The sequence below is a fragment of the Thamnophis sirtalis genome, unplaced genomic scaffold, assembly GCF_051295495.1.
Source record: "Thamnophis sirtalis isolate CommonGarterSnake01/CBP01778 unplaced genomic scaffold, rThaSir2_p1.2 scaffold_7, whole genome shotgun sequence".
NCBI lineage: Eukaryota > Metazoa > Chordata > Lepidosauria > Squamata > Natricidae > Thamnophis > Thamnophis sirtalis.
Genome location: NW_028261387.1, coordinates 24,129,452 through 24,155,558, shown reverse-complemented (window position 1 = coordinate 24,155,558; position 26,107 = coordinate 24,129,452). Strand labels below are relative to the sequence as shown.

Here is a 26,107-nt window from a genome sequence, read left to right as displayed (position 1 = left end):
TTCCTCCATCCTGGTCCTCCTTGACCTCTCAGCGGCTTTCGATACCATCGACCATGGTATCCTTCTGCGACGACTGCGGGAGGTGGGAGTGGGAGGCACCGTGTTGCGGTGGTTCTCCTCCTACCTCTCGGACAGGTCGCAGTCGGTGTTAGTGGGGGGGCAGAGATCGTCCCCTAGGCCCCTAACATATGGGGTGCCTCAGGGCTCGGTCTTATCCCCCCTACTATTCAACATCTACATGAAACCGCTGGGAGAGATCATCCGCAGGCACGGGATCAGATACCATCAATATGCGGACGATACCCAGTTGTATCTGTCCGCCCCGTGCCAACTCAATGAAGCGGCAGACGTGATGAACCGAGGCCTTGAGGCCGTTATGGACTGGATGAGGGTAAACAAGCTTGTGCTCAACCCAGAAAAGACCGAGTGGCTGTTGTGCTTCCCTCCCAAAGATTCGATCAATATTCCATCACTCAGGCTGGGGGGTCAAATTCTATACCCCTCAGAGAGGGTTCGCAACTTGGGAGTTCTCCTGGATTCACAGCTATCATTTGACCACCATCTGACGGCTGTGACCAGGGGGGCATTCGCCCAGGTTCGCCTGGTGCGCCAGTTGCGACCCTACCTGAATCGGGAGGCTCTCACAACAGTCACTCGGGCCCTTGTGACCTCTAGGCTGGAATACTGCAATGTGCTCTACATGGGGCTGCCCTTGAAGAGCATCCGGCGACTTCAGCTAGTACAGAACGCGGCCGCGCGAGCGATTGTGGGTGCACCTCGGTTCACCCACATAACACCTATCCTCCGCGAGCTGCGCTGGCTACCTGTCGATCTCCGGATGCGCTTCAAGGTGCTATTAGTCACCCATAAAGCCCTGCATGGTAGTGGATCTGGGTACTTGAGAGACCGCCTTCTGCCAATTACCTCCCTGCGACCAATTCGATCTCATAGATTGGGCCTCCTCCGTATTCCATCGGCCAGCCAGTGCCGGCTGGCAACTACAAGGAGGAGGGCCTTCTCAGTAGTAGCCCCGACCCTTTGGAACGAGCTCCCCGTGGAGATTCGTACCCTCTCCACCGTCCAGGCCTTCCGCACAGCCCTTAAGAACTGGCTAGCCCGTCAGGCCTGGGGACAAGGATAGCCGCCCCTCCCGAATGATGAATGTATGTTGCTTATTACTTTTATTATATGTGTCTATGTCATTGTTTGTGTTCCCCCTCCCTGATTTTATGTGAGCCGCCCTGAGTCCCCTCAGGGAAATGGGCGGCCTACAAATGTTAATAAAAAATCTAAAAAAAAAAAAATCTAATCATTTAAAAAATAGACATGTCCCACCTATGATTTATTGATGGCTTCCACAAACTATATTGGTGGCAACCATTGAAACCTTCCAAGATTAAGAAACTAGGCAGACATACACAAGTTCTTTCTTGGGGTAGAGACACAGTCTTTGGTGAGCAGCAGTGATTTAAAAAAAATTAGGGTTCACATCACACCCGTTTGGGACTGAGATTTTCTAGCTGAATCATCTTTGCTCTAGAGCAGTGGTTCCCAAACTTGGCAACTTTAAGACTTGTGGACGTCAACTCCCAGAATTCCCCAGCCAGCATGCAACTAGCAACAATTCATGATAGTTGAAGTCCATGTGTCTTAAAGTTGCCAAGGTTGGTGACTCCTGCACTAGAGTTTGATCACAGTGTTGAATATTAGAAACAACACTTTTCTATCTGGTTACAACTCCTATTTCTGATTCCTTCCCTCATATTTTTTAAAAGTAAATCTAATAAACCTGATAAGGCTTTTCCTCTAATTCTCCTCTGTTTCGTTTCAGTCTTCATGAACCCAGAAACAAAACTTGGAAAATATTGCTCATCACTGAAAAGAAAAAGAAACCAAAGAGATAGGTTTCATGACGAATCACATAAATCATGAAGTATTGTTCCTGAACCGAGGGATGGGTAGATGGGTAGAGAAGCAGAGAAGAAAATACAGCTTGGGAAAGGCAAGACTCTGCAAGAAAAGACAAACCGTGGATCCAAACCATTTGGTTTCTTGGCAGAAGCATCTGCTTTTAGAAGAATATCCACACTTCATCATTCCAATGCAGTATGATTGTTTCTGGTGAACGCCAACTTTTCAGTCCTGTGCCAAAAATACAAAAGTGTATTCCTCCTTAAAGGATTATTTGCTGATTATATCGATTGATTTTTAATTTTTAAAAAACAGGAGTAAAAATTCAGCAGAAGATACCAAGATGATCAACATAGGAAGGTTACCTTTAAAAATGTGTTTTTTAGTATTCTTGGGAGCAGGTGAGTGTGTTTTTGGAAATCTGGGACTTTTTTAGCCTATGTATCTTCAGTAAGGGCAATAATCTAGAAGAGTCACGGGAGGAAAAATATTCCTATCCTATCATAAAGTCGTCTGCCAAGTGGGGAGGGTGATATGTGAACAAAAGCTTCATCCAAACTTTAGAGGTACTGACCATGTTCTCATTATTTTAAATAGAGAACTGCCTGAGATTAGAGTTTGGGGATGCAAACAATGAGTAATGTAGACTTGATGTAGACAATGTACAATCAGCAGTAGAGTTACTAGATAGTCTGAACAGCAAATTTAGAGAAAGAACTACCTTATTTTATAAGACGCACCAAGATTTTGAAGAGGCAAATTAAAAAAAAGTTTTTGCACTCTGCAGACCTCCAAAAACGACCCGTTTTTCGCCAAAACAGGCCTGTTTTTTTTTAATGGCATGAATAGCCTTTAGGAGGCTTGTAGAGTGCTTCGGGGGGCAAAAATGAGCAAAAACAGTCTGTTTTTCACTCATTTCTGTCCTCCCCAGCCCCCAGGAGCACTCTGAAAGTCTCTTAAAGGCAATGCATGGCCATTTTGGTGAAGGGGGTGGGATTTCTGGAGGCAAAAAAATGCTGTATTCATTGTATAAGATGCATCGAGATTTTCAGCCTCTTTTTTGAGGAAAAAAGGTGCATCTTATACTCTGGAAAATACGGTATGTTAATGTGAAGAGGATCTGGATTCTCATTTCTTGACTATGGGAGGTCTAAGTCCAGTCTATTCAACTTTGGAAAAATTCAGCTTGAGCTTCCTTTGCAGCCAATGCTGCCAAACAGGTCAGCAGATCCCATAATTTCCTCCTGTAATGAAATCTGTACAAACAATATTTCTTTAGTTTTACAATTATTTAGGTTTTGAAATTGTTTATTATGAAACATCTTTGTGTTTTTTTTTATTCTAGGAGTAGACGTTTTGCTATCAGAAGAATGCAAGAGTAAATGGTTGAGTAGCATCTTTTTTTCTTGAAAAGAAAATAGTTAAAAAAATTATTTTATTTTATTTATTCAGTTTCTATAGCTGTCCATTTCAATCAATGACTCCGGGCAGCTTACAACTAAAAAAATATGCCACAGTTAAAACAATAAAAACATTTTGAAATAATAGAAACATTTTTTTAAAAATCCAAAATAAATATACATATCTTCTGTCCATTGGGTTTTTAAGGTGGCTGAAATGATGCAGAATTCCTTATATGATAGTTCTACAGTTGGTTGTGACATCCACTGAGGCAAATATGGACTCTTTTGTTGACAAAGGGCTATTGCAGAAATAAGCTTCTTGCATTTTTTTCAGAGTTGAAATTTTGTTCCATTCTAAGGATTTTTACTCTAGTTGGGTCTAGTAAAAAATCAAGCAAACCCTCTAGAGGAGAGCTTCAACAGACCCTGCTTTGTGTGACATGTAAAAGTTATGATGTGGCACGCAAAGGAAATGGTGGCGGTTCTGCTATTTTTGGTACACAACATACAACAGTGAGAATATCTATCAAGAAAATCCAGATTCAAGCTAAACTGCTAACATGAAAAACTTTCCCTAATAGTTCTATATATAATGATCTATTGCCGCCAAATCAATTTCTAAGATAAAAGTGGGAGGAAGGAGAGATAAGAGCAGGTGGAGATGACAGCATTAGAATTTGGCAGAGCCTTTCCTTCCTCTCCTCTCCATGTGTCTCTCTCTCAGTGACCGCAGCCCACTATCTCACAGTGTAGCTGATTCACCTGTACAACCATTTCAGAGAAGCACATGTGATTTCCTTTCAATAGCTATAGAGGAGAACACCCAGGAAGTTGCAGCTCATGAGCAAGTGAACTCACTATTTTTGTCTTCTATCACTGCCTGTGTAAACACTGGAAACTTGGCTAGGCAATCTGAAGGCAGCAGGGGAATGGTAAAAGATTCCTTGGTTTGCCCAATAATGTTTTAATGGCTAACTAGCCGAGACAAATGTAGAGACAAAATTGGTACTTGGTTTTGAGAAGATTAAAAAAGAGAAGGCTTCAACTTTGGAGCAGCTTCCTTCAATCAGATGTTCCTTGTGCCATATATTTCACTCTGATAATCCCCAATCGATACAGGTCACTTAACACAATGGGCACCAAAGCCCAACAAGGGCCTTTAAATGATTGACAGAAACCAAGAGCAGAATATTACCTCCCTTCCATCTGCTGCCTTTTGCCTGCAGCTTACAACATTATGGGTAGCCCTAAAAACAGAGGGAGGCACTTAAAGTATCTATGTGGGATTTCAAAATTTAAACTATACTTGATAAGAGGGGCTGTTTAACGGGCCATCAGAATAATTGGTCCTGCATTTAAAAAGACCTTGAATCCAACTTTTTTTGTGTGGGGGGGGGGGGACGCCAGCTGGAAAACACTATATAACAACATTACACTAATGATAGACTTTGAATGTAGTCTCCAGGATCAAGAATAAGAGTAAATAAGAGTAAATGTGAGCATTTATGGGAGCCAAGACCATAAATGGGAGCAGTGGTGGGATTCAACCAGTGTAACCAGTTCACTGAGCGTGTGCTCGCTTTGCTTGCGCATACGTGAAATACATGCTTCATGCGCATGCAGTGCATTTGAAAACAGCTCAAAAACGTACCTTCTACTGCAGCCCTGGTGAGTAAAACAGCTGAGGCGGGCAATCCGCTCTGCCGTGCCTATCAGCTGGGCTTCAAACAAAGGAAATATAGGTCAGTATAAGCGCAGGTGCAGGCACCCAATCGTCGGAGCGAACTGGTTCGCGCTCAGGTGATTGTCGGAACTACCGGTTCGCCCGAACCATTCTGAACTGGCTGAATACCACCCCTAAATGGAAGCCATGTGATGTTAACAAAACCAAGATGGTTGACTATGGAGTTCTGCTGTTGTTCTGATTTTTTCCCCTTTTTCTTTTTTACTCCTCCTGTAGATGTCCTTTTTGTGGGCTGTTTGTTTTGCCATATTTGGGGACTCTACACAAGCATTTTTACTGGCACAGGGCAAAACACGGTGTCCAAAACCCAGTTTATTTCTGTTGCAAGAAGTTAATATTTGTTTATTAAAAGATTTATACGGCTCCTTTTTTGCATAGCCTCAACTCTTGGCGGCTCCCAAAAGGAAAACCAATAAATACAATAATCATAAAAGAGTAAAATAATAACATGAAAAATTCTGCACCTTAACTGTCCTCCTTGTTGATTTCTTTCCTGCCTTCCAGGGGACACATGAGTGCAAATGGCACAGAGCTGTCATTAAAATCAACGGTGGATCTGTCCTGCTGGCTAAACAAGAGCTTCTACCGTAGGCATTGTAACATCGTTTTGTTACACAACCACTCTATTATCAGTAGCAGCAGCTCTCCGAATTCTTCAATCAGGGCCCAGATTCTACTGAATACTTTTGGGAGGCAGACATTTGAATGTGATTGCAAAGCACCGAGACCACAGCGCATATGCGGAATTTATGTTCTTGTTGGAAGTAAGAAGCTTTTTAAAACTTTTGTTAACTATGTACAGAGGAATATGGGAAGGGAATTTGTTCTGTTATGGTTTTATGTAGTCAGTGAGACATAATGAGATGGTGGGATAAATTAATCGGAGAAAATTAATATTAGAATAATATAAGTAACTGAGGAAAGGCAGATTTTGCCTTTCGTGAGATGGGTGTTTTGCTCAATATGGCCATCGGACAAAAAAAAAAAGAATTCTTGCCTTTGACCAAGTTATACCTAATAAAAATGCTTATGTGTTATAATCAATTCTAATCAAAATTTTGAATAGAGAAATGTGCTGTTATCTCGTTCTCTGATTTTTTTTGATAAGTCTTGTTCATCTCACTGCCGGTCCTATTTTCTTTTCTATTTAAAATTAATAACTCCCACCAAGGCTTTGCCTACGAAAATAAGATACAGCCTTTCATCTTTCCACTTTTATGCTATAAAGTGTTTGACTTTAGCTGGATTATTTAGCAAAAAGAGGACTGCAGTGAGAAGAACAAGAGTCACATATGAACATATCCATGTTTATCTACATATCTACGTTTAAGGAACGTAGCGGCTAAGGGACGTGGTGGCTAAGGGACATGGTGGCTAAGACGCTGAGCTTATCAATCAGAAAGTCGGCAGTTTGGCAGTTCGAATCCCTAGCACCACATAACGGAGTGAGCTCCTGTTACTTGTCCCACCTTCTGCTAACCTAGCAGTTCGAAAGGACGTAAAAATGCAAGTAGAAAAATAGGAACCACCTTTGGTGAGAAGGTAACAGAGATTCCGTGCACCTTCGGCGTTTAGTCATGCCGGCCACTTGACCGCAGAGGCATCTTCGGACAGCACTAGCTCTTCAGCTTTGAAACAGAGATGAGCATTGCCCCCTAGAGTCGGGAATGACTAGCACATATGTGTGAGGGGAACCTTTACCTTTACCACTACTCTTTGTTGCAATGTTCAGCAACCCACTTCCCCTCATCAGATTCATATAAAAAAACCACCACAAAACCAACCTATTTTTTGACAATATTATCTCTCCTGAATTAATGGGGAAAATAAGATGAAATCTTAATAACTTATGTCTCACTTCCTTGGTGGAATATATGTATTATTACTGTACACATGACAGGTCTTTCCTCAAAGAGGTTTGATGCATGGATTCACTGAACACTGGAATGTTCAAACAGACTCTTAAACAATAATGTTTCTAAGCAACAAAGATTCAAACCAAGAGTCATTTCCACCCGTCTCAGCTGTTGACTATTTTTCTTTTTTAAGTTGCTCCAGATCAACCAAAAAATGTGTCATGTGCCCAGTATGGAAAATATGGACCCACCATTTGTTCTTGGGATAAAGGATATTATACCTATCTGTTTACTACCTATACCCTATGGTAAGTAAGTTCTGTCTCCCTTATAATTAAATTTACATCTGGCCAATTCTGCCTTATCACTTCATCTTTGTTTCCATTTTCTTATGCACCACCTGGGATGAAATGAGTGGAATTTGAGCTAGCTTTGATCAAAATATTGGCCATGGTTGCCAACCATTAGAGCTTAAATACCCTGACATCCACCTTTGCTCTGCAAGCATTTTTTGAGGATTTGCTCCCATTCTTAGGGTAATTCAAAATATTGTAAAGTCTGAGGCATAGTCTATGATGAGTTGAACCTTATTTAATTCTACAAAAGGAATAAGGTCCTTCACCTTAATAAATTGTTCTGAGGTTGGAAGTTAGGTTGGATGTTCTTCAATAACCAGATCCAGCTGATATTGTTGCTTCCTCTTTAACCTCTGTGGCTTTAAAATCGGTGGCTGTCTCTCACAATTTATCTTTATATTAGTAGAAAGTCCAGGGATAAAAGTTCTCTATCTCCTCTTCCCTTTTCTAATCATCTGTTCCATTCAGAAGATTTTCTTGATGGTTGGCAGAATGTAATTGTATCCAATCGTAGACAGATATCATGGCTTATGATAACACACTTCCCCCTTTTGGCCCTTTAGTTTAATATCTCTGGGGGCTGTTACAGACTCGGGTTATATCACATGAATATTGATAATTTTTAGATGCACCAGAGGTTTGGGATGGAGACTTTGATATAATAAAAATGCCAATTCTTTTATTTGATTCGAATTGGTGTGTGTGTGTGTGTGTTTGTGTGTGTGTGTGTGTGTGTGTGTGTATTATATTATAATAAAAAGTGTCAGATTCAAGTCACATACAAAGAAACAAGTCTTTATTTATGAACTGAACATTTAGATGGTAATATAATTTATGTGACTGTCATACAATTTTATATAGGTGTAAAATAAACCTAGGCAAGGAAAAAAGAAGGAAGGAAGGAAAGTGGGAAGGGGAAGGAGGGGGAGGAGAAAAGACCATTCACACTGTTAATCTCAGTTTCCTTTTTTGTTGCAGGGTAACAAATGAAACCCCCAATGGGACAGTCTTGGGAGAAAAAACTAGCACTACAGTTAACACAGTAGATCTCAGGAAAAAGCTGGACTTTGAAACTACTTATACAGTTGTGGTCAAAGCCACAAATAAACTTGGGAGCAATTCATCTGAACCAATGCAGTTCACATTAATAGACATTGGTAATTATCAGGAACTCAGATAAATTATTGGAAATAATATTTTGAGGGAAGATTCAATTTCTAATTAGTCGGTCAGCTCAACTAAAACAACTCTTGTATTGAAAGTCTTTTTGCTGCCTTTGCTAAATACTGGTAGTATTTTGCAACCCTTGATAAATTGCCTTTGGAGGTGGCCCTTTTGATGGTGTTTAAACCAAAGTGATGTAGAAATGCCTGCAAGTGTTGCATACAGAATACAGACCCCAGGAAACCCAGTGTGATATAGGACTGCAGTCAGAGAGGACTCCTCACCTGGTCCTGGAGCTTTCTGTATGACATTGTTTTATTCATTATCTCTAGCCCAAGCTATATTACATAATAATGTTAATTGGGATAAAATGAAGGGGCCCTCATGAGTCTTATTTTGAGTTCCATGGGTGGGCTAACACTACTAAAAAGTCAGGTTTCTGCCACTGATCTTTAAACAATAAGAAAGTATAAATCTGTGTGTTTTCCAACCTGACTGCTTTTGGAATTTTTGGACTCAGCTTTACAAATGCATGCCTCTTGAAGACAAACAATATCAAGTGTGTATGATTTGCTTGTGAAATTGTAAAGATGCTCCTTGACTTAATGACAATTGGAAAAAGGATGTCTGTTCTTGCTAAGCAAGATACGTTAAGTGAGTCACACCCGATTTTACAATCCTTTTTTTTGCCCCCATTGTTAAGCAAATCAGTCTAGTTGTTTAAGCGAATCACCTGGTTGTTAAGTGAATCAGGCTACCCCCCCCCCCGACTTTGCTTGTCAGAAGCCAGCTGGGAAGGTCAGAAATGATGATCATATGATCCCAGGATGCTGCAACCATTGTAAAATGCATGCGGTTGCCAAGCACCCTAATTTTGATCACATGTTTGTGTGGATGCTGCAATGGTCATTGAATGGAAGGACCAGTTGTAAGTCACTTTTTTCCCCAGTGCCATTGTAACTTTGAACAGTTAAGATTTAACACAGAGATGATTGGAACAAGGAAATAGATAGATTATATAAAGCAGTGGTAGTCAACCTGGTCCCTACCGCCCACTAGTGGGTGTTCCAGCTTTCATAGTGGGCGGTAGGTGTTTACTGTAACTCTGCTTTATAAATTTTATAAAGTAAAGTTACTTCCCTACTTTATAAATCACCATTACTATGGAATTGGTGGGCGGTTAGAAAATTTTACTACTAACAGAGATACAAAAGTGGGCGGTAGGTATAAAAAGGTTGACTACCTCTTGTGAATGTTGTGTTTTTTAAAGTGTTGTTTTGTCTATTTATCCCCTTCCCTTGTCTATTGTAAAGCCGCCCGGAGTCCTTCGGGAGTGGGCGGCATACAAGACCAAATAAACTAAACTAAACTGATATAAAGCAATGGGAATATGTGACCCTTCTAGGATTATAGACAGTGAATCGCTGAATATAATTTTCAAGGTGATAAATAGGTGATTGTATTTTTCTCGTCTCCCACTTATGGTCTTTTCAGAAGCATCTAACACAAGGGTGTCAAACTCGTGTCATCACGACGGTGTTACATGACATATCAGGACTTTCCCCCTTCGCTAAACCAGGCATAGGCGTGGCCAGCGCATTACGCATCTGGCCTGCGGCCCGTGAGTTTGACAGCCCTGATCCAACATATAACTGCATGTAACAAGATATAGGATTAGTCAGTCTGGTCTTGAGAATTCTTATAGTATTGTTAATATTATGGCTCATAATTTTATTTCCAAAAATAATGTTGTGTTTTTGTTCACATTGGTGCATCACTGATCATCACAACACAGTGAAGCCTCACCCTCCTGTGAACCTCTCATTAAGCTGCGATGCCTTTGTTCCCCAAAATTGTACCATCTTCTGGCAAGATCAGCAAGAAACACAGGGCTTTAGACTGAGATACCAACCAATCCACAGTAATTCCTGGATTACGGTAGGAATGTTGAAATGAAATGAAATTGCTTTATTACAGGGTTTGGACAATACAAATAAAGAGAGAAAGTAAGGATATTTTATTCTTTATAATTATGCAAGAGGAGCAGATTGTTGGTGCTTTCTGGTGCTTTCCAATCTAAATCATGTCCCCGGAGGCAAGGTTTATAGCAGGATATTAAGTCATACTTTTGTTCTTACTCAACTAGGGAGTGTATATCTTTAATACTGCACCCATCTCATTTTTAATTCCAGATTCATAATCTGTCATTAATTTAACACATACTTCCAAATGCATACCTACTAACCAACATCAGTAGCATGATCTCTATCTGCTCTTCTGCACATTTTCTAAATCTTTTGGTGGATACAAGATGCAAGATGGCATCCAGAATGCTTCTTTGCACCAAAAGAAAGCAAATAGTTCTCCAGCTGACCATGAGTAAACGCATATATCTTACTAAGCTGTAATACAGTTGAGTTTTGGCTTAACATGCTTTGTGCATTGAGCACTTGTGCTCTATAAACTAAGTACAGGATATAGAGCTTAATACAGAGGTGAGCAACTCTCCCAGGCATGTTATAATCTTGTTCAGTCCTGATATTGTGGTCTCCAGCAACTTTCCAGATCATGCTTGCACAATTTGATGGCAAAACATGGTATGGTTCTCCCCCACCACACACATACATACACACACACACACACACACACACACACAAAGGGAGGAAAGAAGAGGGAGTCAAGCTATTCTCCAAAACACCTGAAGGCAGGACAAGAAGCAATGGTTGGAAACGAATCAAGGAAAGAAGCAACCTAGAACTAAGGAGAAATTTCCTGACAGTTAGAACAATTAATCAGTGGAAAAACTTGCCTCCAGAAGTTGTAAATGCTCCACTAGAAGTTTTTAAGAAGTGATTGGACAATCATTTGTCTGAAATGGTATAGGGTTTCCTGCCTAAGCAGGGGGTTGGACTAGAAAAGGTCCCTTCCAACTATTCTATTCATTCTCAAAAATAGATACATTAAGCTGCTGCTGCAAGGGAAAAGGCATCCACCTCTAGCCTCAAAGTCATCCAAACATAGAATATTTTTTTTAAAAAAAAATTAGGCCTGTCCAACTGCTGATTTCACTTCATTGCCAAACCCAATGCTTGCGTGGTGCTTGGAAGCCAAAATGCAAGCAAAGCTGCAAACATTTTCATGTCACTTTGCTGGCATAATGTGTTGCAACCAATGTGGCATCTTCAGGTAACAACAGTTAAGAATGGCATGATACAGTCGTGCAATGTCTGAATCCAACCAATGATAAAAATAGTTTTGCAATTCTGCCTTGTCCCATCAGTGAGGTCCTAACCGACCTAGTAATTGTTCATTAGGGACAGACAACTTTAAAGCAGCCTCACACGTCTGTATGGAGAAGAAACAAGATGGAGATTTGTGTTTACAAAACAATGAAGCTTTGGTCCCAGCAGGTAATTAGGAACAAAGGTGAATGCTTGGGCCAGGTCTGGCTTTTAATTTAGAAGAGCCTCTTGCAGTGCCCAACTAAGGCATCTTATAGCACAGTGGTTCCCAAACTTGGCAACTTTAAGACTTGTGGACTTCAACTCCCAGAATTCTCCAGCCAGCAGAGGTCTGCTGGCTGAAGAATTCTGGGAGTTGAAGTCCACAAGTCTTAAAGTTGCCAAGTTTGGGAACCACTGTTATAGCACTTACAGGATTGTTTCAGGATTCTGTTGAGTGTAAATAGAGCTTTTCTGTCTCTCAGTGAAATTACCAAAGAAAAACACCTTTATTAAGTTGTATATGAGCGCTTTCATCTCCTTTTCATACTAGCTTGAAAATCTCAACGCTAAAAGGTACGATCTTCATGACCTACAGCCCAAGACAAAATATGAATTCCAAGTTTCCTGCAGGCTTCTTCTGGAAAGGGGTTTATGGAGTGATTGGAGCACAGCATTTCAAACAGAAGCAGGTAATAAAATAATAACTCCACATGTCTAACATTTATTTTATTACTGACATAAAAATAAGTCATGGATAAACTAATTCAGGCTAGGCTGTAATGCAGTGTTTCTCAACCTTAGCAACTTGAAGATGTCTGGACTTCAACTCCCAGAATTCCCCAGCCAGCGAATATTTTTTAAAAATATTTTTAATGTCCTAAAAAACTAAGTGAGAGAGGGAAGGTCTATCTAAAGCACTCTCAGAAAATGGCTGCCACAGGCATTTGCTCATTCACAAAATGGTGGGGATTGATAGTAGTCAAATTCCATTTTCTAGGAAAAATAAGGAAGGCTACTTTGCTCCACCACTTCTAGTCATTTGTGGGTGTTTACTATCCCTTAAAATTAATCTTAAAGCTCTGTTTATTGGCAGACACATTTCCAAACAAACCCTGCTGGTCACTCATTTTTTAAATTAATTTTAAGAGTGCCTCTGTAATCTATTGGGCTTCAATGACATATTTGGGGGGCTAGGATAATGCTTAAGTTGGAACTTTGCTTATATCTATATCTATAATCTATCTATATCTATATATCTATATATCTATATATCTATCTATCTATATATCTATCTCTATCTCTATCTCTATCTCTATCTATCTATATATCTATATCTACATCTATATATCTATATATCTATATATCTATATATCTATCTCTCTACCTACCTACCTACCTACCTACCTACCTACCTACCTACACACACACACACACACACACACACACACACACACACACACACACATATATATAATGCTGCTTATGGTTTAGCTGGAATGGCACCAACTTCAACATCTCATCTAGCATGGCTCCTTCTCTAAGCTGAGACTGAGATCACCTGAGACCAATTACAGCTAGTACTCAATTTAAAGCAGTTCATTTAGTGACTGTTCAAACCCTGTCAACTGCAGTGATTCACTTAACAACAATGGCAAGAAATGTTGTAAAATGGGGCAAAACTCCCTCAACAAATGTCTCACTTAGCAACATACATTCAGGGTTTGATTGTGGCTGTACGTAGAGGATTATCTGTATCCCGTATTGCAGATAGGATACTAATATATAAGTAATCTTCGACTTACGACCACAATTGAGCCCAAAATGTCTGTTGCTAAGTGAGACATTTGTTAAGTGAATTTTGCCCCTTTTTTACCACAGTTGTTAAGTGAAACCCTGCAGTTAATTTAGTAATACAGTCATTAAGTGAATCTGGCTCCCCCATTGACCTGGCTTGTCAGTAGGTTGCAAAAGGTGATCAAATGACCCTGGGACACTGCAACCCGCCATAAATATGAATCACTTGCCAAGCGTCTGAATTTTGATCACGTGACCATGAGGATGCTGCAACAGTTGTGTGAAAAATGGTCATAAATCACTTCTTTGCGATGCTGTTGTAACTTCATATGGTCATTAAACAAACTGTTGTAAGTTGAGATCTACCTGTAGATATCTGGAAAAAAATAGAAAATGAATCAGGTGGCAGGGCATGTTGATATCTCTCAGCCCTTCCCCTTTTAAAGATACTAAAAATGATGAAGACCCACTGACATCATACTTTGAAGAATTTCTATCTGTGGTCTGAGTTTTGGTAACTTTGGTTGGTAAGGGTAAATCATTACTTCTTTTGCTAGAATGAGTAAATCCTTGATTGCCAATTATTCATAGCATTCTTCCATTTGTTTCTTGGCAAACGTTGCTCCCAAATTGATATAAACATTACTTTCTAAGGACATTTTTCTTGGTTCTCAGTGCCGTTTGAACCTGTTGATGTCTGGTATTTAAAGGAGACCTCTTCCAAAATGCAGAACATTACTCTCTTCTGGAAGGTAAACCTTTTTGTATGAATCTTATTCTGATTTTTAAAAAGGAAATGGGGAAAGGAGTAGAAGTGATATTCAGCCGGTTCTGACCGGTTCTGATGAACTGGTAGCAGAAATTTTGAGTAGTTCGGTGAACTGGCACCTCTGACTGGCCTCGCCCCCATCTTTTCGTTGTCTCCCGAGTCCCAGCTGATCAGAGTCCCAGCTGATCGGCTGGGTCTTCTTTTGTTGCTCTGCACAGAACAAAGCTACCAAACAGCTTAGTGGGGTGGGGAGGGAATGGGGATTTTACAGTGTCCTTTCCTCAGGAGTGGGGTGGAAATGGAGATTGTACAGTCTCATTCCCCTGCCATGCCCACCAAGCCGTGCCCATAGAACTGGTAGTAAAAAATGTTGAATCCACCACTGTAAAGGAGGTATCTGCAATTCATAATATAGTTGTGGAAGAATGCAGCCATCACTGCTGCATTTTCCTGCGCAAAAGTGGAGCCTTAACAGATGGGGTCAAAAAGTACCTTCTTCATCTGCAAGAAAGCTACAGAAGACCCGCCCCCTTCTCTACCCTAGGCCCTCTTTCGCCAGCTGTGGAGAAAAATCAAACAGAGAAGAATACATCTTCATGATAGAGTGAATTTTTCCGGTTCTGGTGCAGTTGCCCTGTATTGGGGCATGACACTAAACTAACATGCAAAATGTTTGTTTTTGTTTTTTTACAGTCCAAAAATGTACCAGGAATAATAAGCCAAAACTTTCAATATCAAGTGATATTTCAAAATCTCAACCAGATGCCACCTAGAACTGTAGACATGAGTGTGACCACCCATACTGTTTTCTCGCATGTCTCCCTTAAGGCAGATTATAACATAACACTTAATTCGAAGAATTCACGGGGCGTCTCCCCATCTGTCTACATAACCACAAAATTGGGAATTACAGGTAAGGTCCTTTTTTTTTCTTCAGAACTTAAACCCTCATTAAATTATTTGAATATTAGTTATTGGCCTCAGTTATTGGCCACAGAAAGAATTCCAGGGTGGATTTTGCTTTGATTCATACTAAATAGTATGAATGAAACAGATTCCTTCATCATATAACATAGTACAGTAGTACCAACTCAACAGATAAGGATAATTCAGTTTAATTTTCTTTTGCATTACCTATTAATTCTGAATTTTTTTTAGTTCAATATTACAGATCACTGATTAGTTATAGTTCCATTGTGGAGTTCCAAATCTTATTTCATCTTACTAACATCTCTATGAGCGTAACTTCCATTTCTAATTTAAATGTCTCCAGGGCTGATGAAGTTGCATTCCAGATGAGCTGAATAAAGCTATTGTTTTTTCTTCTTCTTCAAAAGAACTGCTACCACCTAACCAGGTGTCTGCCACAACCATGGAGAATGAGAGAATCGTTGTTAAATGGGAAGCACCTTCAGCACCACCCTCTTTCATCAATGGATACATAGTTGAATGGGTAGAGATCCCTCAAGACTATCACAGGAACATCTCCCCGACCTGGTTTAAAATTCCTGTTTCTAATTGCACAGTGATAAAAGGTAAGCCATATCCCACAGGAAACACACCTTGCTAACGAGATAGTTCAGACAAGCAATTACAAATGAGTGTTGCTTTTAAACATTCACACATTTAAGTCAGCATTGCACAGCAAGTCAGTACAACCTTCCCCAACCCAATGTAATAGATCAGGGGTGTCAAACTCAATTTCATTGAGGGCCGCGTCAGGGTTGCGTTCGACTTTGGGGGGCCGAGTGGGCATGGCCAACTCGACATCACTTGTGTGGTAGCCTGGGCGGGAATGGGAACATCCTCCTGCAGCCCTCTGCCAGCGAAAACGGACTTTGAGAGGGCCATGTTTGATCCCCCTGAGCTCCGTTTTTGCTGGCAGAGGGACGTTGGGCTGATCCTTCACTGTTTCTAGAACAGCCCCACGGGCCACATCTAACACCCCATGGGTCAGATCTGGTCCGCAGGCCTTAAATTTGACACTCCTGTAATAGTTTATATGCTAGAATGGATTACAGGCAATCCTCAATTTACAACTGTTCATTTACTGACTGTCTGAAGTTAAAACAGCAGTGAAAAGAAGTGACTTACGACTGTTTTTCATACTTCATGATGCATTTTACAACCCGTGTCCTAAAGTCTTTTCTCAAGGCTTTTAATCTACAGATTGATAGTTTTACAAGAACGCATGTTGCATCTGATTTGATCTTATACTTTCATTCTGCAAACTTCAGAAAAAGAAGAGCTTTAGTTTTACTAATGAAAAAATAATATTTTCTTATTGATAATCAATCCAGCAGAAGCAAGTTTGCATACCCTTTTATCCCTCAAGTCCAAATCTTTCCTAAATTTATCTGAGAGACAGAAAACATACCTGAAAGGTATGTTTTAGGATAGAGGACCAAAAAGCAATGACTGGGAAATTATGGGAATTGAAGTCCACACAGCTAAAAGTCACCCAGATTTGGGGGGGGGGGGCAAACTAAGAACAAAAATTATTAGCTTCCAGCAATACCATTAGATATCATTGTCTAAATCTAGAATCTAGGATGACTCAATGTCTATACCAATAAATAGCTGATTTGCAAACATCGTGTTGAAAAAAATAAAACCACTCTCCTCCTAAAATTGTGCAGCGCTGCAGTCAGCTACCACCTGAAAGACCACTTTCTAATTTCTAGAAAATTTAAAGCCCAACGTATGCTACCACATCCGTGTGTTTGCACTCTATCGGGACAGAGCAGGAAAAGCAGCTACCACCACAGAAAATATCTCAGCAAAAGGTAAAGTAACAGATGGTTTGGTTTAAGGTCTGAGATCATCTAAGACAGGGGTCGCCAACCTGTGGGCTGTGAGGGATTTGCAACTGGGCCATGGAAATGGTCAGCGAGTGCACATGCGCACAAGCAAATTTTCACATGCTCTATTTTAGTGAGCAGCAGAGGTGCACGTGCACACCACTCACATAAATGGAGTTGCGCATGGATGTGTGCAATTGTCGACCACTCACGCGGAAATTCCTCCCCAATTGGCCTACAAAGCCAGAAACATTGGGGAACTCTGATCTGAGATAATCAACTTTTTCACAAAGATTTCCTTTGTAGCTCCGTTAACGGGACCTCAGATTGTGAATGTAACTGTGGAAGGTGACAGCATTTTGGTCTCCTGGAGAGAAGTTCCAGAAGATCGGAGGATGGGGTGTATCATTAGTTACAAGATTTATTTGCAGAAACAATTCTTTTCTGCACCCCTGGATGTCCACGGTAGGTACCTTATAAAAATTAATAACCTTAATTCTTAAAGTGCAAAATGCATAGGGTACTAAAAAAAGGAGGGGGTGGGCAACTTTCAGTCAAGGACTAGCAACTTAGACAAATAAACTAACGGTAAACAATAGCCTAGTCAAGGAACAACCAAGATCACGCCTACCAATAATGACAGGGCAAGCCACTGGTATAAAAAAAGAACAAACTCCAGTTCCTTCCAGCACTGATGATGTTACCTAATTGGGTAATGCAACGCCTGCAAGAAAGCCTACCAAAGCTTATAGGGCACCATTTCAACCCTGGGCTACAAATATTCTCTTCTATCAATAGCTTTCAGTCAGAAATTAAAGGTATTCAGATAACAGATTAACATAGTTGGAAGGGACCTTGTAGGTCTTCTAGTCCAATCTCCAACCCAAGCAGGAAACCCTACACCAGTGATGGCAAACCTTTTCAGCACTCGGTGCCGAAAAGGTCATGCGGAAACGTCACGCTCGCATGTCAGGGCTGTCATTCAGAAAAGCCAATCTTCCGGGTTCTACTGCTCATGTGCACCCGATGGTCAGCTGGCCCGCACACATGCACAGGCCGATTTTCAGCACTGCCATGTGCGCGAAGGGATCGCGCTCTGGAAAAGCCGAACTTTCTGGGTTCTGGCACGCATGCACACCCAACAATCAGCTGACCAGTGCGCATGTGCACAACTGTTTTCAGCACTGCTGTGGACACGGACAGCTGGTCATTGCGCACACATGCATGCCAGAAACACAGAAGACAAACAGGCAAAGCGGCGTGTTTTGGGTGACATGTCTTCACCTGCCACTTTGGGCACGTGTGCCATAGGTTCGCCATCATGGCCCTACACCATTTCTGACAAATGGCAGTCCAGTCTCTTCTTGAAAGCTTCCAGTAATGAAGCTCCCATAATTTCTGAGGGTGAGCTGTTCCATTGATTGACTGTTCTCACTGTCAGAAAGTTCCTCCTTATTTCTAGGTTGAATCTCTCCTTGGTCAGTTTCCATCCATTATTCCTTGTCTGGCCTTCAGGTGCTTTGGAAAATAGCTTGACCCTCCTCCTCTCTGTGGCAGCCCCTTAAATATTGGAAGACTGCTATCCTGTCTCCCCTGGTCCTTCTCTTCACTAGACTAGCCATGCCGAATACTTGAAACCGAGTGCTTTGGGAATTGCTCTGTGCCCAAAGAAATGGAAACTGCCTTAAATCACAAAGATATGAGCTTGATTTGATAAGAGCTTATGCTGTGAAACAATTATTCTTTCACCTTTTTATTTTTCTAATCAGAGCTCTCTAAACCAGCCCCACAACCCTTTTATATAAAAAACATAGAGGCTGGTGCTTCCTATGTTATTTGGATGACGGCTTCTACAAATGCTGGAGAAAGCCCGAAAGGGAATGAAGAGCTGATCTACATAAAAAGTAATTATAATTTGTCACCATTATGAGTAACAGTTGAGTGTTTTTTTTCCAAACAAATTCATGTTAGGCAGATTATCATCTGTCAAAATGTTAGGTGAAATAGTTTGATTTTTAAATAATAAGCTACAAAAGTTATTAAATTATCTTCTCCAATTGGAAGGCTGGGATTACTATATAGAAAAGTATCCAGGGCGGTTGCTTTAATAAACAGGTACTGTGTTTCCCCAAAAATAAGACCTCCCCAGATAATAAGCCCAATTGGGCTTATTATCCGGGGAGGTCTTATTTTTGGGGAAACAGGGTAGTCCTTGACATATAACCACAATTGGGACCAGTTGTTATGGCTATAAGTTGAGGCACTCATGTGATCAGATCTGATTTTGACATTTCTTTCAGCAGTCTTTAACTGAATGTCATAGTCATAAATGTGAACCCATTCTTTCAAATGGCTAGGGTTGTTTTTACTAGAAACCAGCAAAAAACATCACAAATTGCGGTCATGCAATTTGACCATTAAGACGAGCCAGTTACCAAGCACCCAAAATGTGTTTACGTGACCATGTGGGTGATGATGTGGTGTGGCATTTTAGGATGACCAAAAGTGCTTTATGGGCCTATAAACCATCTGTTCTAAGCCCATTGTGCTTTTGAATGGTCATTAAGCAACCAGTCGTAAGTTGAAGCTACCTGTAGTAACATGTGTCTTACAGAGTAATGCATCATGGATCTCATCCAAAAAAGTTGTAAGAGACTAAATAAATTAATGCCTTCAAAAAGAAATCAGATTTCTAAATTCTGGTTAATCTTAATTGTAATGTTTTAATACCTGTGCTTTTGTCTTAATATAGCAGGTGGATTTATAGATGCTACCGCCTGGGTCCCAATTGTAGCCATTTTCATTATTATTGGACTTTCAGTCTTCTTTTGCTGTATACCAGCTGTTCGGCAAAAGTAAGTTATCCTAAATTTTTTAGCTGATTTTTTTTTAATGTTTAACCATATCTAGTTCCCAGAGACTGCCTGGACAGGTGTGTTCAGTTTTCTTGGCAAGGTTTTTCAAAAGTTTCTTTGTCTTCATTGTCTCCTTCCCAAGGCTGAGGGAAACTGTCTGGCCCAAGGTCACCAAGCAATTTTGGACCTAAGGCAGGACTAGAACTCACAAGCTCCTAGTCTCTGGTTTGATGCCTTAATCAATACACCAAAATGGCTTTCTTTAGATCAGGCTTGTCAAACAGATACGGCTATGAAATCAGGTTTCACATCCCTGCTTTAGATGATTAGTGTTTGATAGATATAGAGTGACATAAAATTACAACACAAAAAATTGAATAGGATAATTCACAGGGGAAATCACTCTCTTGATTGTAAAAAATATCCAGAATCAGTTGAGACATGTAAGGCAAAGTTAAGGGGGATGATTTTTATTTAATTTTAAAAGCTTAATACCAACAGGGAAGCTATTAATGGCTGCCTGTGGACCCATAAAAACCTAAATTCCTCCACAGCAAACACAGTCCGTATCTTGCCTTTATCAACAACTTCAGATCATTATACTACGTTCATTCTTCTTAATGATTCTGCTCGGTGCTCTACCTTTAACTATACTTTTGTTGTGTTCCAATGCATCCATAAATTTCAGCTCCTTATCTTTAGATATGCATGTGCATTCAGCAAGATACCTGATAGCAGGGATGTGCAGTCAGGGGAGGCAGGGCCTCACCACTGTCATCATGAAAAGAAAAAAAAAATTAAAAGGAAAAAGGCTGAGGTAGTTGCTGCCAGAGTCACAGTGGATGACTCTGCTTAGTTCTTAACTGTTTAAAAAAGCCTCTTTAAAAAGTGCCCTCTGCAGGAGGAAGCTGGAGAACCACGTGCCTCATTTAGTCTATCTTTATGATCACTTGAGCAGAGTTAAGCAAGAGTTAAAAGGCAAAAAATTCATTATGTAGAGGAGGCACGTGGTTCTCTCGCTGCCTCCTGTAGAGGGCACTTTTTTTTAGAGGCTTTTTTTAAACAGTTAAGCAGAGTCATCCATTGGGGACTCTGGCAGCAGTTAACCCAGCCTGGCTTTAGCAGCGCTTGCCTTTTTCTTTTTACATTTTTACATTTTCATCATGGCAGACAAGAGCAGAGTTGAAATCCTCTGTAACACAGCTGGAAAAGGTATGTGGGTCGGAGGGAGGGGGGAGGAATTCAAAATTATTGTAATTTGTAAGTAATTTTTTATTGTAAGTAATTTGTAAGTGTGTGTGTGTTTGTTTACTTCACTCAAACAAACTCTCTCTCAATTTGAGAAAGAGTTTGTTTGAGAAGAGAGGAAAGGGGGAGAGGCAGGGAGGGCAGCTTGTTTGAGAAGAGAGGGGCAGCCCGCCAGCAGAGGCGGGTCTTTTACCCTCCTCTGCTGGCGGGCTGGCGCTTTCTTTCTTTTGCCAGGCCCCTCGCACCCACGTCCAGCCCGCTGGAGCTCGCTGCACCGGGGGAGGAATGGGCTGGCTAGGCTGGCTGGCTGGGGAGGGGGGATCATGGCCACTCAGCCGCCAGCAGCTTGGGTGTCCCAGCTCTGTCCGAGCTGAAGAAAGCAGAGGATTGTTCGTCGGAGGAGGTGGGGAGGGGGCGAGGCGGTGGAATGCGGTGGCGGTGAGAAGCTTTGGGGCTTCGCCAGGGCTTTCGGAAAGCCGCGCCGGGGCTTCGGGTAGGCAGCGGTTCAGCCCAGGGCTGTGGATTGACACCGCGGGACAGCTGCAGCAGCAAGGGGGTGTGTGAGAAGGCTGGGTGGATCAGCGTTGGCTCGTAGATGGGAGTCCAGTAGGAAGCCACCAGGCTGGCACCGGGGCTTTGTGCTTCGCTGGGGCTTTTAGAAAGCCCTCTCCCGGCAGACATAGGGCAGCTTTTGCCCGCTCGCCTCACCAGCCATAAACCTCACCACACGTCACTGCCTGATAGGGTTCCATGAGTATAATATTTCATTTTTGGAAGCCAAAGGGGCAGTCTACAAAAAGACCCTGTTTTAAACATGGATGCTCTAATATTATCTGCCTTTTTAGTTGCTTCTTCCTTTCATCTTAGCAACCCCTTTATTGTATGTCTACTACTCCACTAAGAGCCCAAAACCCAACCAGAAAGAGCTTAGGCAAACATACATACATTGAGATATGTGGAGAAGGGTGCCCATCAAATGCTTATAGAGCCACCACCTTCTAAAACCTGTTTTGGAAAAGAGAGAAAAGTAATGATTCTTTCATTTATTTATTCATTTATACCCCCCTTTATTGTATTTTTATAAAAAAAGATGGTGAACAAACAGAATAACAGATTTGGAAGGGATCTTGGAGGTCTTTTAATCCAACTTCAGGTCAAAGGGGAGACCCTATACAGAGGTGGGCTTTTGCCAGTTCGCACCGGTTTGGGCGAACCGGTAGTTAAGATTCTGCACAGTTCAGCAAACCGGCAAATCCCACCACTGGCTGGCCCTGCCCCTGCTCGTTTTCCGGGCTGTTTTCCAGCTGTTTGGGGGGCCAAAACCAGCCTGAAAATGGCCCTGAAAATGGTCTGAAAAACAGCCAAAAAACAGACCAGATTCACTTAACAACCACTAACTTATCAACTGCAGTGATTCACTTAACAAATGTGGTAAGAAAAGTCATAAAATGGGGGCAAGACTCACTTTGCATATAAATCCAATAAACAAACAAACAAACAAACTTAACAAATTTCTCTTAACAACACAATGTTGGGCTCAATTGTGTTTGTAAGTTGAGGACTATATGTATAGTACTCATGCCCGAAGACTCTCATATAGCTCTGCGTAGTTTAATAATTTCTAGAGATATTTTCACATCCCACAATTGTCGCATTATCACTTAAAACTAAAGGCTGCATTGTTTTATTTTTTTTCTCACTAGGATTTTCTCTCTCTTTTCTGCTCTGGTATTTGGTTGGTATCCAGATCCAGCCAACTCTACATGGGCAAAAGAATTCACATCTACAAAGGTAGACCAACTTATTTGATAACTCCAACCCAGTTGATTGACTTTTCTCTCTGAATAGAAAAAGATCTTCCTTAAATTTGCAGTTAAAAAAGAATAAATATAAGTAATTTAGCTTCAGTTTTCTAAAATTTCCTCTTCTTGAAAGTAGTTTCTCTCAGATGAAAAACACGTGTCAAGTTTATTGATGTGACATTCTCGTACAAACCTCAGAATCTGTTAAACATTTGTGGTGAAAAAACCCACTTTATACAAGGATTTACAAATGTCAAATTGTGCCTAGCAGTTATATAAAAGTGACATTTGTGCAAAAATGCTTGCATTTAAAGAGAGGTATATTATATTATTATCAAACTCACATTTTCTCTCAATTTCTACCTTAAGGATGAATCAAGTTCCAACTCTACAGTGTTTTTAAGCCACCCAGTCAGATCTAAAGACCCCGAAACTCTACAAATAGAGGAAATCTTAATTGAAAGGCAGGGCTTCACTTTTATGGATGGGCACATATACAAAAATATATGCAAGACAGAAGCACTATCTATGAGAACAAACAACTGCAATTCTTTGACTACCAATATAACAAATAGTACTGGTAGCTATCAGTTGCCATCTTTGTACAAGAAACTTATACCTGAAGATCCAAATGAAAGCCAAGTATTTTCTGAGTGCTTGGTTAATCCACTCGAGGATGCCACAGTAGATTACCTGCCTACCATCACACCGGCCATTATGACTTCTGAGGAAGACAGCTCTGGATCTGAACTCAGTTCATTGCCTATTTTTCCTATAACTTCTTTTCGAAGAAATCCAGGTTTTTTGGGTGGAAAACTTACTCTGGATGCTATAAAAATGGACTGCAATTCTTTCACAGAGAACCCTTTTTTTAAGAGCAGAGATATAGGGAATGTTGCTCTTAAGCATTAAAACTACCTATGCCAGGGGTCAGCAAAGTTAAACTCTCAAAAGAGCAACAAAGGTTGTAACTGGAAGCTCCCCCCTCACTCAATTCTGGAGCCGACCAGGCATCCGATTCCCCCACCATAGTCTCCTCCTAGTACGGTATCCTTTTTCCTCTGCTGACCAGAAGTCCGGTTCCCACCCGCACCCCTCATAGAGTCTCCTCCTGCAGCGTTATTTTTCCTCTACCTGCCCTAACCAAAAGACCTATCAATTGTGGAGCCAACGAGCAAAAGGGAGCCGCAGCAGAGGGATGGAAGAGCCACATGCAGCTCCAGAGCCGCGGGTTGCTGATTCCTGACCTATGCTCAGGGAGGGGGGGGTGTTGTTGCTATTCTTGTGATACTATAGAGGGCTCCCAAACTTTTCATGGGAATTAGATTCTGTTTTTGATTTTTACTATCTTAAAGAAAGGTAAGCAATTTCATGATTTCAAAAACTGGACACTAGAGGGGATTAAGTTTTTAAGTAGAGGACAGATTTACAAGTAGAATATTGCAAAATTCATTGTTATAGCAATGACTATACAAAGGTGGCTTTTGAAAAATGAATTCAGAAAATGCTAGCGACAATATCGACAATTTCAGTAATTATTTCTGCTTCTATGAATAGTTGTCCAAATGTTTTTCAATGTTATTGAAGACATGACAGATATAGAACAAATTTTATCTGACAAGATAGAGATGGTTTCAAAGTGGATGTATAACTGATAGACCAGGACATTACTTTAAAAAAATGATGTTTTGCTGGCTTTACCAAAGAAACTGGCTTAAATTCACTTAAAATTTAAGAGAGAAGTACAAATCAAGGGAGTGACCTGGATAATGTTTCTCTACTTGATTTGTAAGAGGCTTATTAAAACCTTGAAGAACTGTGTGATGGGATAAAGAAGAAATGAAGAAAAACAGATCCTATGACAATATTAGAATGAACTAAAGATTAACATGATTAGAAATAAAAAGAAAAGAATGTAAAGTTGAGGTTTTTTGATTAACATTAAAACAAGATACATTGTTAGCAGCCCCTTGGGGATTTTTTGGGTGACACTCGGACTGAAAAGATATTGTTGCATGGATTTGTTTATAGATAAGAGGTAGAATTTGGGATGAATAAATGTTTGTAACCAGAATCACTAAATTTGTTTGTGATGAAGGCTGAAAATCACACACACAAATACACACCTTTCTTATGCTTACTTTTGTGTTTCTTCTTTCTCTTTTCCCTTGCATTTGTTTTTACTTTTATTCTCTTTTAAGTTTAGTTTGTATCAGTTTATAGCGATTAAAAATCTTAATAAAATGGTACGTGCCTAAATTAGGACAGGCAGCAGGCATAGCCATGGCAATTGAAAAACAAGGTCCCTGACAGGTGCAACATGTCATTTGGCTGACTCATTACAGGTATTTTCAGTGGAGAGGAGAGAATCCAATCCACACACCTCAACATTAGGTGAGATCATAGCTCACTGAGACTGAAACTCCTAGAAGACTGATGCAAGTTGCATGTTCTGTAATAAAAGGCTGGGACACAGACTTCTAAGTCTGACTAAGAGCCAAGGTGGCGCAGTGGTTAAATGCAGCACTGCAGGCTACTGTTAGATCAGCAGGTCAGCGGTTCAAATCTCACCGGCTCAGGGTTGACTCAGCCTTCCATCCTTCCGAGGTGGGTAAAATGAGGACCCAGATTGTTGGGGGCAATATGCTGACTCTCTGTAAACCGCTTAGAGAGGCCTGAAAGGCCTATGAAGCGGTATATAAGTCTACTGCTATTGCTATTGCTAAGTCAGCAGCAAAAATCCTGGCCTTGAGAGTACAGGAAGTCCTCGACTTACAACAGTTCATTGAGTGACCATTCAAAGTTACAATGGCACTGAAAAAGTGACGACCTTTGTAGCATCCTCATGATCATGTGATCAAAATTTAGATGCTTGGCAACTGATCCATGTTTATGACATTGCTGGGTCCCAAGATCACATGATCACTTTTTGCAACCTCTTGACAAGCAAAAAACAACAGGCAAGCCAGATTCAATTAACAACCATGTGACTAACTTATCAACTGTGGTGATTCACTTTACAACTGCAGTAAGATGTCATAAAATGAGCAAAATCCATTAAACAAATGTCTTGCTTAAGAACAGAAATTTGGGTCTCAATTGTGGTTGTAAGTCGAGGACTACCTGTATTAGCAAAATAATAGGAATTGAGAGAACCACTGTGATCAGCTACAGCACTTG

The 26,107-nt window shown here is 40.8% G+C and overlaps 1 protein-coding gene across 2 annotated transcripts; it reads left to right on the top strand.

The window, feature by feature from the left end:
- The first annotated feature begins 1,834 nt into the window (after nucleotides 1-1,834).
- IL12RB2 (interleukin 12 receptor subunit beta 2) lies at nucleotides 1,835-23,897 on the top strand. Of its 2 annotated transcripts, XM_087719493.1 has the most exons (16): nucleotides 1,835-2,312; nucleotides 3,257-3,296; nucleotides 5,563-5,822; nucleotides 7,108-7,222; nucleotides 8,249-8,427; nucleotides 10,230-10,372; nucleotides 12,209-12,347; nucleotides 14,128-14,204; nucleotides 14,915-15,134; nucleotides 15,559-15,756; nucleotides 16,906-17,007; nucleotides 17,329-17,487; nucleotides 18,792-18,926; nucleotides 19,775-19,877; nucleotides 22,829-22,916; nucleotides 23,297-23,897. In XM_087719493.1, exons 1-16 carry the CDS (start codon nucleotides 2,255-2,257, stop codon nucleotides 23,837-23,839), a joined length of 2,559 nt encoding a protein of 852 aa, XP_087575619.1. In that variant the 5' UTR covers nucleotides 1,835-2,254; the 3' UTR covers nucleotides 23,840-23,897. The 2 variants fall into 2 exon arrangements, with proteins under 2 accessions (XP_087575619.1, XP_087575620.1); XM_087719494.1 differs by lacking the exon at nucleotides 17,329-17,487.
- The last annotated feature ends 2,210 nt before the right edge of the window (nucleotides 23,898-26,107 follow it).

Excerpts from the sequence above, each read along its gene's own strand:
- IL12RB2 (XM_087719493.1), top strand. The coding sequence starts at position 2,255 with ATGATCAACATAGGAAGGTTACCTTTAAAAATGTGTTTTTTAGTATTC. Across the intron at positions 14,205-14,914 it reads ACATTACTCTCTTCTGGAAG|TCCAAAAATGTACCAGGAAT; the intron begins GTAAACCTTTTT and ends GTTTTTTTACAG. Across the intron at positions 15,135-15,558 it reads CACAAAATTGGGAATTACAG|AACTGCTACCACCTAACCAG; the intron begins GTAAGGTCCTTT and ends CTTCTTCAAAAG.